The sequence below is a fragment of the Perkinsus marinus genome (assembly GCF_000006405.1).
Source record: "Perkinsus marinus ATCC 50983 genomic scaffold scf_1104296936976, whole genome shotgun sequence".
NCBI lineage: Eukaryota > Perkinsozoa > Perkinsida > Perkinsidae > Perkinsus > Perkinsus marinus.
The window spans coordinates 226333-237925 of NW_003213971.1; the positions used below are offsets into that span (position 1 = coordinate 226333).

Here is an 11593-nt window from a genome sequence, read left to right on the forward strand (position 1 = left end):
GCTGGAGCGGTTGGAGGAGGGGGAAGGGTCGGGGCCATACTTTCCGTCGCTACTCGAACTCAAACGGTGGGGGCGCTGGTCGAGGGTCGTTGGGAATCTTTAAATTTATATATAATAGGAGTTTCACGACCAGTTTAACGTGAAGTGGCGTAGAACTTCGTGTAAATTTTAGATGTGTAGGCCCTTGCTATCGATAACACAATTCTTTTACGCGAAGTGAAATATGAAATATGCTTTTTATTAGTGTTTTTTATATCGCTAGGGTGAAATTTCAACGTTGGATCTCTGATAAATCTATTCTCCGGTTTAAGTGTTTATAATCTCTGTCGAGCTGTGGTTCGCAATATATTGACTCTCGTCAAAATGCATATGGGACTTCCTCTGCACTTGTGTGATTAAAGTGTATTCAGATTTTCCAAACTCTTCCATTCGGAGTTTCAGCTGGAGCAGATGAGTGTAGAGCAGCTGCGGGCAATATGTGCCATGTTGGGATTGCGACCGTAGGTTCATGTGCTTCGCTCCGCTGTGAAATGTGTACTTTTTGGAGTAGGTATGCATTCAAATCGCATATAGTGTTGCAGCTGCGACATTATGTTACGCGACTAAGGTGAGGTATCTTGAGGTTGAGCGTGTAAGATACGGAATAGGTCAGCTTTTGGTGAATCTTTCAGGTCGGAGGATCGCGATATTCTCTGGGAAGGAGTGAATAACCTGAGCCACGCGGAGCTAGCTGAGGCTAACCGTATGCGCGGTATGCCCTACGTGAATGTTGATGATGACAGGTGGTCATACAGAGCAGTAGAGGAAAGCAGTACTCTTGTATAGGTTGAGAGCACAGCTGTCCTCGTGGCTTGAAGTATCCTCTAATAAGGATATACCAGTGTCGTTGTTGTTGTGGTCTCGAACGTTCTTTATGGCACAGCAGCCAGGGACGGAGAGGGAGAGGCTCGTCAGCGAGCTGAATAATACGTAAGTCGGTCGGTCTGTTTTTGTGGTAGATTTTTTCTCCCTCAACGTCGAATTTCGAAATCCAATTATATCACTCAAGTTGTATGTAAACCTATTTTGAATAATTATATTTTTCTACCGCAAACTGCAATTGGAGTTTCATCAGTGATATGAGAAACACTAGCGTAGAATATATTTCCCGACTACTGCATATCACCGCGAATATCGCGTTTTTCACAGAGTATCACGCCACCTGACGTAAAACCCGTTTTACGTGCTTACTACTATTACCTACTTTTTTTCTAAGTCGTATAACTCAAATTTTAACTATTTTATCAATTAGTATAAATACTTCTTCAAACAGTGGTTGAGTTGATTCGATAAATTTTCGTATAATATTCTCCTTTCGTTTTGGTAGGCTGACCATGGCTACGGCAGCAGCAGAGAGAGCAAAGGAGCAGATGAAAAAGGAAGCAATGTAGGCATTTGGTGAATGCCAGCGGTTGGGAATATCCTTTTAGGTTACAGCAGACTTCTGCACACACTGTTAGTAAAGAAGATAAGACTGTTGCATCTGCTGTTGCTAGCCCTCCTGAGACCTCTGAGTCGTTATTGAGGCGGGAGGGTGAGCGGAGAAAGGATGCGGCGGAGACATCAGCTAAGCGGCTTGAGGAGCTCGAGCGAGAGGCGAGGTAGGAGGGAGTCCGCTCTTGGGAGGTTATGATTAGTTTTCATGTGTTGTTAATAGTATATTGGAGTTTCACAGGCTGTGAAATAAAATATATTCCACCGCGAATATCGGGTTTTTTTCACAGAGTATTACGCCAATTCACGGGAAACGAGTGAAACTCTAATATAATATGAATTTTCGGTGATGCTAAAATGAATGAAAACATGAGTTTGTGTATTACGCAGTTTTGGTATTCTTGTTACCTTGAGAGTTGTTGATGATGATGTTGGTTTTTGTCAGACAAATTGCAGAGGAGCAAGCGAGTCGAAAGAAGGTAGGTTGGAGAATATGCACATGGAAATTTTGGTAAATTTTTCGTTGATTTCTGTACATTTCTACCCGAATTCCTCTGAGTAGCTTTGGAAACTCTGAGAAAAACGAACATATATTCCTCCAAAATTGAGGTCGTCAAGTAAGGGAAGTGAATGTACGTGTCAGGCTGCTGCTACTGCTGAGGGTGCGGTTATGACTGAGGCCACTGGTGTTGATACTGTTAATGATATTGTTAGAAGTGATAATATTCCCGGTTCGGAAGTCCTCCAGGACCCAGCGGCGAGTGGTATGACATTTAGTTGGAAATGTTGGTGATATGCATGTTGTTGTTATCACCAGAAAGTGTATCGACGCCTGTGAGCGAATATTCTGAGGTGGATAGTGAGGACGAGAGGCTGGACAGGGATGAGCTTCTGAGGAAGATACATAGGCTGGAGGAGGAACTAGGTAGGAGAGGGTTACATGGGGTATTGATGTGGATTTGGAAGGAAGTTGGGGGAGGAGTGGTATGGTAATCATTTTAGCGTTGTACCAGTCAGTGGTGGAGAAGCAAGAGGCAATCTTGATGCGACAAATTGGTCACCTATCAACACTAAGGGAGAAGTCGTGGCCAGCGGTGGGAATATGGACTTGTCCTCTTCCTAGGATGCTCATTATCAGGCCATGCAGAGCCGCGATAAAATGCCCGAGGTGGAGACGGAGTTGAATTCCATGTATCTCACCTTTGAAGAGGATATAGCAGCCGTTCAGGTAGGGTTTATAACTCGTCGTTGTTTTTGTTGTTGTATATGTTGTTGTATATGTTGTTGTTGTATATGTTGTTGTATATGTTGTTGTTGTATATGTTGTTGTATATGTTGTTGTTGTTGTTGTTGTTGTTGTTGTATATGTTGTTGTTGTATATGTTGTTATTGCTGTTGTTGTTGTTATTGTCGTTTGCCTCAGGCGCTCATAGAAGAAGGCCGAAAGCTGGGTGAAGCGGACTATGCAGAGCGACGTTTCTACCCCTCCAGTGGTGAGGACTCTGAGGTCGACTTTGACTCATCTCGGAAGGAAACTTCTACGGCGTGAGATAGTTACTAATGTAAATTGATTTCATACCAAAAGGAGTTGATGATGTTTTAACGCTGAGACTATCGTATATTTGATGTTTATAGTTGTGATCAAGTGAAAAAGTTGTGTTCGGTAGTAGTTACTCGGGAACAGTGTAGGGATATATGTTTGCTTCCCTCAGCTGCTGAGCTCGGGGGTTGCCACACTACTCATAGGAGAAATCAACAAGAAATTTTTCTCCAGAATTTTCATATTATCACCAACTCATGTAGTTGACCATGTGCATATCTTCTCGAACTGATCGGTTGTTGGTGCCGAGCCATGTGGGAAAATTTTACACATGCTCGACGACGTGTGATTGTGAGAATATAAAAAATTTTCAGTAAATTTTTGGGAAGTTCTGCCGAGTCTTTTTATTCGTACGAGCTCTGGTAGAAGGGTGCAGAAATTAAGAAAAATTTCCAAAAATTTCCTCAGAATTTTCATAGATCCGTAGCTGACCATGTGCTGAGTTATGGTACAGAAATTTTTCGCGTTATTATAAGGAACTTAGCATAGGCAATACCAAGCTCCCATTAGCTGGAATTTTACGATTTGCTACTAGTGAAGACTGAAGTGAGGGAGTTCCTCACGAGAGTGGTATAATTCGTCCCATTCGGCGGTCAGGGTAGACAGCTGGGTGGTGATTGAGGAGGATAGTAGTGAAGTATAGTATTATCCTCGTATAGTAACTATAGCGATACACTCGTGTGACTGTTTCCTGCTGATATCGATTTGAGTGTAGTGGGGGAGTTCCTCATCACGAGAGTAGTATAATTCATATCATCATGCCCCCATTGGCCCCTCCTCTTGGGCCCATTAGGATTCTGCCGGCTATGCTATGCCGCTCCTCAACAGTCCTTATAACTCGAACCACAATACCCTCAATATCTCATCGAGGCTTCTTTAGTAGTGGTAGTAGTGATGACGAAAAGGGTGGTGGTCGCCGTCAAGCAGTTTTCAGAGGTAGTGTAGGGGGAATATCCACATGGTCAACTACATGTGTTGGTGACAATACGAAAATTCTTATTGGTTTTTCGTATACTTCTATTAGAATTTGTACTCCTGAACTCAGCTGAAGAGAGGAAATATATATTCCAACAGTGGAACTTGAGAAAGGCTTGGATGGCTTTACCACTCAGTGTGTGTGGAAAGTTATGGGGGGGGGCGCCGCTCTGTTGTTGCAGTAGTTGTTGTTCATGAGTTCACGGGTGGCAAATGTGTAGGAAAATTATGGGATGAACTCCCGAGCGAGCTGGATGGCTAGTCCTATTGAGGAACACGTGCTACTCAAGAATATAGCCTTGGTTTCGTTTTGAAACATCACATTTTAGAAAATTATAGCCAAATCTGTTTTCGTGCATTTTCTGCAACCCAACACAGCGCTGTTGAGTCGTTATTGGTAGGTATAAGAAATTGGCTCAGCGGCAATAGGAAACCAACAGGTAGTATTAGTTCCAAAGCTAAGCTCAAAAGGTTCCCTATTAGAGTCCCCACCAGTTAAGGACGATGATGGAGCTACTTCTGGTGTGGAGGAGTTGCTGGAGGAACGGTATGGCGTAGCTCCACCCAGTAGTCCTGAGGAAGAGCAGAGCATGATCAGCGGCAAAGGTGGGTTGGTGTTGATGGAGTTACATACGTCATATGAAAAATACATGTTGCGAAAAACGCATGTGAGCAGTGAATAACGAGATTTGGGCACGAGTGGCAATTGTGTAGGAAAATTATGGGATGAACTCCCGAAGTGAGCTGGATGGCTAGTCCTATTGAGGAGAGCGTGTTGATTAGGAATATAGCCTTGGTTTTGTTTTACTACACTTCGTTAAAAAATTATAGTCAAAGTCGTTTTGAATTCATATCACATCGCCGTATCACACCACTTCACGTAAAACGGGTGAAAGTCCAACATCGTCATTGAGTTCGTTTTAGGTAGGCTCCCCTCGAAAGACTCTAAAGGGCAGACCTCTGAGGACCTTCCTAAAGTTGTCTGTTTGCCGCTGCAACGACGCCCCCTCTTCCCAGGGCAAGCCGCAGCATTGCAGATTACCAACCCAGAGGTGAGTTATAAAAGACAACCCTCAAAATTCAATTCCAATAAGCTCAGTTTTCATGCTATGAGTTAACTCGCTATAGATATCAGTGTTGGTGGAATATATATTTGGTTTCCTCACCTGCTGAGCTCGGGAGTTTCCAAAGCTAATTATAGGAGTTCATATACGAATTGTACAGAAACCTATGAGAATTTCCTCTCGGAATTTTCATATGTCATCAACACATGTAGTAGCCCATATGCATATTTTCCTACACTGATAAATATAATTGTGATTTCATCGTATTGATTCTGGACTCAACAGCGTGCTCACCAGAATGAGACTGTAGTCGACTTTAGAGCACATAGTATGCTGATTGAATTTGCGTCATCTTCAATGAGGAGTGGTATGATGTTATTATTCTCAGACCCAAACAGCGATACTCGAGATGTGGACGAGCCATCCTGGGCATTCCTATGTCGGAGTATTCCTACGTAACAAGCCTCTTGCCACAGCTGAAGGGGACGAGGAAGATTTGGAAGGTGGGACTTTTCGACTACATCTTCCGTGGAAATTTCTGTTTTTTCACCAGATGGTGACACGGTGATGTTGCCGTCACCAAAGTCATCACTGGCACGATCGTCTCGATCGAAGAAGGCTCCTAATGGTGGTAAAAGGGCCGACTCTGAAGATAACGAAGGTCGGTTTTAGGGAAGATCTGTGTTAATCTCATATCGCGAAAAAGTTATATATGTCTACATTTGGTATATTTCACTAGATGAACTACTCTCGCGTGAAAAATAGTACTTCATGGAGTTTCACCCCCTTTTTTTCCTACGTGAAGTGGCGTAATATTTTATGCAAATCATAAGTAGTATATGTTTCAGTGATCGATAACAGTGTTAGTTTTCCGGAAATTTTCACATCACGAGTGAAACTTCATTGAATTGAATCGATCTTCGTAGGTACAGAAGTTCCCAAGGGTGATAAGAGGCTTGTAGGGTCCCGAGATGTTGTCACCGACCCGACTACTGAGCTACACCATGTTGGCTGCTATGCTCGCATACAACAAGTATTCCATTTTAGACAAAAAGATGTCCTTCATGTTTTCCTATCGGGTAAGGGTCAACTGATATGTGGATGAATGTATGTTCGAGCTCACGAGTTTCCTCAACCTACTGAGCAGCATATACATAAATTCGGTTAGAAGTGTACATGGAATAACAAAAATTTCCCAAAATTTTTATGATAATTTTCATCACAACCAGTACATGAAGTTAACCATGTATTTTTCAGCAATTTTAGGAGTTTCCTCATCAATTCTAGAAGTTTATATGCAAATTCGGGTAGAAGTGTACAGAAATCGAAAATAATTCCCCAAAATTTCCATATTACTACCAAATTTTCCCGAATTGATTATTCGTTGTTGCAGGTCGGCATCGAATTTTATTGGAGTCTACGTCGGTCTGTGGCCCTCCTACTGAGGTTAACGTCACGCACGTGTTGGATGAGGAAGGGGAGCTGGCGGAGGAAGCGGCTCAGCTATCAAAGGCTTTGGTGAGTGTTGGAGGAAATTATGGTTAACTTTATCAGTTATTATAGCAGTTTACATGTGAATTTGGATAGCAGTGCAGAGAAAGTGGGATAATTTTCTGAGAAATTTCCGCAAAGTTTTCACATTGTCACCAACATATGTAGTTGACCATCGATCTCAGTAGAAGTGTACAGAAACCGGAAAAAAAATTCCGAAAATTCCTCGCAGAATTTTCAATTTGTCACCAACATATGTATAGTGAACTATGTATATATTTTTCCCACTGGTTTGAAGACTTTACCAAATTTGGGTTTTCATTTGCACAGCAACTTCCTCGACAATTGATTAGTTTGGTTATGCTCCTAGAAGTAGGAGATGCACTGTAACCAAAGGGCTAGAGGGTGGTTCCGCATGGTGTGGTATGAGAATGTTCTTTTTCTGTCAGATACAGGAGACCCTGTCGGTGATACGACAGATAGCAGCAGTGAATCAATGGTTTAAGGAGCAAATTGACAGTATGCAAACCAGTATGGAGTTTTCTATCACGCCTAAGGATCTCGGTGAGTTCTTCTCTTTAAGAGTGTTCATAACTTTACCTTTTCACCTCAAGTGGAAATAGTGGGATCTCAATCTTAACCTATAGTCAGACATTCAAATTCAGCCAACTTCAAATTCGAACGAAGTATTGATATGAAGTTAGGGAAATTCTATTGGAAAATATTCAATTCCGATTTTGAGATTATTAAAAATACCCAATTTCGAATTAAATTGATCGGTAGTTGCCATCAGAATTTGAAAAAATCCAGACCCCAATTTTAAAACATAAAATTCATGTAAAAAAACGTCAAATTTAAAATTATTAATGGAGGACGCCATTTTTAACGTTGAAGTCCTACTACTTACAACTTGAGGTGTGGGTCAGTTCCATCAGAAAAACTCGCGAGAGTATTATTGGTGACGAAACTCGCGAAATATCTAGAATCCATTCATAAAGCGGAATTGCCATTTGTTGTGACTACCTCCCTGTATTGTAAATTGGGTGATTTCCCTGCTGCCTTACTTAGGGAAGAAGGTCTAGTTGCACGCATGCGTTCGGGTTTATATTTTGGAATCTTTTTACGAAAATTTACACGTGTTGCGAATCGTGAACTACTCATACAAGGAGAGTAGTTTAGTATCATATAAATATTACTAGACTATGGTAGCTTAGTGTAGTAGTACTAGATCAAAATATCTGCGAGGACCTCCCCTATTTCGTAGTAGCTGAATATTGCACATCTCAGCCGCTAGACTGCCAGCCTTAGGCAAGTTCACATTTTCCAAATGACTTGGTATTTTCTCAGGTCGATTGGCTGATCTGGGTTCAGCGATGGTGAATGCAGATCCTGTCGAACTGCAGACAGTAAGGGGTATATCATCTTGTGATGTGTAGGAAGTGTGGTAGGTTATGGACACCATTGAACCGGCCGACAGACTTCAGCATGCACTTCTCTTACTCCGGAAAGAACTAGAAGTTGCTAGTCTACAGCAAAACATACAAAAACAAGTCGGTCGTCGGTGAGGAATTATACGAGGTATATTGCTTCTTGGTAGATGGATGAGAAAATGCAGTCGTTGAATAGAGAGTTCCTATTGAAACAACAGTTGAAAGTTATCAAAAAGGAACTAGGCTTGGAAAAAGACGATAAAGAGGTAAACTCACACTGGTCGCTTTCTTTGTAGTAGAGTCGTGCTTTGAACCTGTTATACACAGTGTTGGAGGAATATAAATTTGCTTTCCTCAGTTGAGCTTAGGAGTTTCCTTATAGAAGTTTATATACGAACTTGCTAAGAAGTTCACAAAAACGTAAAAAAAAATCCCAAAATTTCTTTTCGGAATTTTTATTTTTCATCAACGTATGTAGTTTGCCATGTGCATATTTTCCCACATAGTTTTTATGTGCAAAGTACGAGTTGGTATAGAATGTTCTCGAGGAGTCTACTGTAAGTCTTAGATACGAAGGGAAAAGCAGTGTTGGGACATTTGTTTGGTTTTCCTCAAATGAGCTCAGGAGCTTATTGTGAATCAGATTGTATGAAAAAATAAAGAAAAATCTCTCAAAATTACCCCGGTGCACATGTCATCGATATGCACATTTTTCCCCTACTTTAAAAAGCAACTTTTATTTCAGGCCGTTTTAGAGCGCTTTCGAGAGGCCTTAAAGGGGAAGACGGTAAGCGGCGTATTACCTTCCTGAAGGATGGATGTAATTTACAAGGTACCGAAAGACGTTCAAACGACCATCGACGCTGAAATGAACAAGTTGTCATTTTTGGAGCAGAACAGTTCTGAATTTAATATCACCAGGAGTTACCTAGAATGGCTGACGAGCTTGCCTTGGGGGATTTACAGCGAGGTGAGATGTTGATAGCAATTGTTGTGATGCAGAGTAGGATGAAAGTGAATTTCATGATATTCAGTAGTGTGGAAAAAATATGCACATGGTCAACAACATGTGTTGGTGACAATATGAAAATTCTGTTGGTTTGTGTTTACTTCTACCCGAATTCATAAGTAATTTTGTATAATTGCTGGGGAAACTCCTCCTGAGCTCAGCTGAGGAAAGTAAACATATATTCCTATTCCAACGCTGATATTCAGTGAAGTTATATCTCACATACTTCATGATATTAGTGATACAAATTTGATAGGAGTTATATGAAAAACACTAGTGAAAAATATATTTCACGACTACTACAGGCCGCGAATATCGCGTTTTTCACCGAGTTTTACGATGCCACTTCACGTAAAACGGGTTGTGAAACTCGAATATGTCAAAATAGAGGAAATGAAATTTTATATACGCCTATCACTACCGAGTAACTTTCGTGAGCAAGCTTACCTCTGGTGTGATATGCTTGTATTGGGAGAACTTGTACAGTTCGCTGAAGTGGGAGTGGGCAAAGCTCTAACCTCAGCATGCTACACCCCAATGGGAAGAAAGCACGCTGAGGAGGGTTGGAGATCCCATCGCTTCTGACTGAGGTTCAATCATTGAAACGTGAATTGTATAAAAACGCAATGGTCATCCACATGTGTTGGTGACAATGTGAAAATTGTGAGGAAATTTTCTGTTGGTTTTTGAATATTTTTCTACCCGAAATCGTGTGCAAACTCCTATAATTAGCTTTGGAAACTCCTCAGCTCAGCAGCTGAGGAAAGCGAACATATATTCCTCTAACACTGCATCGGGTAGTGCATAGCCTCGGCGTATCAGGACTGTAACGATGTATATATATGTTATAGTATCCTATTTTCCCTTTAGTTGGGTATGCTGTTTTTCAGGATAATTTTAATATTGCCCGAGCTTCGGAGGTCCTCGATGAAGATCATTACGGCTTGAAGGATGTGAAGGAGCGTATATTGGAGTTTATCGCTGTTGGGAAATTAAAAGGTAACTTCACGCGTTTTACGTGAAGCGGCGAAATATTCTGTGAAAAACGCGATATTCGCGGTGATATGCAGTAGTCGTGAAATATATTTTCACTAGTGTTTTTCATATCACTAGGGTGGAACTTTATTGATAATGTTCGAATTGAAAGATTCAGAATAGGTTCACTTCACGGCAAGATACTTTGCTTGGTTGGGCCGCCAGGTGTAGGGAAGACGAGTGTTGGTAAGAGTATTGCACGCAGTATTAATAGGGAGTTTTACAGGTGAGTTGAAATTCAGTAGAGTTTCACCTGTTTTACGTGAAGTGGCGTAATACCCGGTGTGAAAAACGCGTTTTGAAGTGAAGTGAAAGCACTGTACTACGTAATTACGCCGTATCATGTTTTGAAACACATCACTTTGTTGACGCGTTATTTACCACTCAGGCGTAAAACTCGTCGTGAAAAACGCGATATTCGCGGTGATATGCAGTAGTCGTGAAATATGTTTTTCACTAGTGTTTTTCATATCACGGCGGCCCGTGAAACTCCTATGTATTCCTAGTCATGTGGAAAATTCTAAAAAAAATATTGTAGATTCCCCTGGTCGTATACTACTACTCTCAGATTCTCGGTAGGAGGGCTCTCAGATGTTGCCGAAATAAAAGGTCATCGACGTACTTACGTTGGAGCTATGCCCGGGAAAATCATACAGTGTTTAAAGAAAGCGAAGACGCAGAACCCTCTGGTTCTTATTGACGAGGTTAGCATTCGGTTGGGAGAGTTTTATGGATACCATCAAGAATTGTTGTTGTTCATGCGTGCAGCGGACCGCACCACGCGGCACGCAAACACATAGCTTTTCCCATTTTTCATAGAGCGAGGTATAACACTTCGTGGAGATTACCTAAGTATCACAGCCACTCTCAATGTCATCACCGAGGCCAGCTTCCAACTTGTGCATATTCGTGAAATTTGTCTTTCAACTCGCTGAGAATCTCGCCAGCTCACGTATAGAGTGTGTTTGATCGTGAGAGTACAAGATTTCTAATAAACTATTTTGGACGTTTTGGACTAGTAAAATCGAACACATTGGAGTTTCAGCCGCGATATGAAAAACAAAAGTGAAAAACGTATTTCACACCTTCAACTTGGCGAAAAAAACTAGTGCCAGCGGTGAATAACGCGTAAAACACGTGGAATGCTGCGAGTATTTCACGCCAAGTGGGGTGATCTGATCGGTGTTATTCGCGAAGTAGTAGTAGTAGTAGTAGTAGTAGTAGTAGTAGTAGTTGTTGTTGTTGTTGTTGTTGTTGCTGCTTTCACTGCGATGATTTGATCAGATAGATAAATTGGGTCGAGCGTCGCACCAAGGGGATCCTGCATCGGCATTGTTGGAGGTTCTCGACCCTAATCAGAACGATAGCTTTACTGATCATTATATGGATGTGAGTTGCCGAGTTGATGGTATGTAAAGAAGTGTTGTATTTGATCTGTCAGGTACCTGTTGATTTGTCGAAGTGTTGTTCGTGTGTACTGCTAATCAACTTGATACTGTACCGGGTGAGTTTACAT

At 41.6% G+C, this 11593-nt stretch overlaps 2 protein-coding genes across 2 annotated transcripts in view; both read left to right on the plus strand.

The window, feature by feature from the left end:
* Pmar_PMAR001400 (leucine zipper-ef-hand containing transmembrane protein, putative) overlaps window positions 1-973 on the plus strand; it is a gene marked incomplete at both ends in the record, with an annotated part of 1748 nt that extends 775 nt beyond the window's left edge. The window contains 4 exons of the mRNA XM_002783508.1: window positions 411-500; window positions 551-607; window positions 672-782; window positions 826-973. Of these exons, the coding sequence (XP_002783554.1) occupies window positions 411-500; window positions 551-607; window positions 672-782; window positions 826-973 (406 nt within the window). The remainder of the gene's footprint in view (window positions 1-410; window positions 501-550; window positions 608-671; window positions 783-825) is intronic.
* A 400-nt stretch (window positions 974-1373) lies between these two features.
* Pmar_PMAR001401 (ATP-dependent protease La, putative) overlaps window positions 1374-11593 on the plus strand; it is a gene marked incomplete at both ends in the record, with an annotated part of 19894 nt that continues 9674 nt past the window's right edge. The window contains 26 exons of the mRNA XM_002783509.1: window positions 1374-1426; window positions 1470-1640; window positions 1919-1952; window positions 2117-2237; window positions 2291-2398; window positions 2476-2567; window positions 2612-2701; window positions 2897-3018; window positions 3867-4009; window positions 4532-4654; window positions 4973-5100; window positions 5501-5615; window positions 5666-5773; window positions 6039-6191; window positions 6506-6630; window positions 7053-7167; window positions 7951-8009; window positions 8052-8153; window positions 8201-8299; window positions 8779-8820; window positions 8866-9003; window positions 9933-10041; window positions 10201-10303; window positions 10646-10781; window positions 11362-11485; window positions 11540-11581. Coding sequence (XP_002783555.1) covers window positions 1374-1426; window positions 1470-1640; window positions 1919-1952; window positions 2117-2237; window positions 2291-2398; window positions 2476-2567; window positions 2612-2701; window positions 2897-3018; window positions 3867-4009; window positions 4532-4654; window positions 4973-5100; window positions 5501-5615; window positions 5666-5773; window positions 6039-6191; window positions 6506-6630; window positions 7053-7167; window positions 7951-8009; window positions 8052-8153; window positions 8201-8299; window positions 8779-8820; window positions 8866-9003; window positions 9933-10041; window positions 10201-10303; window positions 10646-10781; window positions 11362-11485; window positions 11540-11581 — 2755 coding nt within the window. The remainder of the gene's footprint in view (window positions 1427-1469; window positions 1641-1918; window positions 1953-2116; window positions 2238-2290; window positions 2399-2475; window positions 2568-2611; window positions 2702-2896; window positions 3019-3866; window positions 4010-4531; window positions 4655-4972; window positions 5101-5500; window positions 5616-5665; window positions 5774-6038; window positions 6192-6505; window positions 6631-7052; window positions 7168-7950; window positions 8010-8051; window positions 8154-8200; window positions 8300-8778; window positions 8821-8865; window positions 9004-9932; window positions 10042-10200; window positions 10304-10645; window positions 10782-11361; window positions 11486-11539; window positions 11582-11593) is intronic.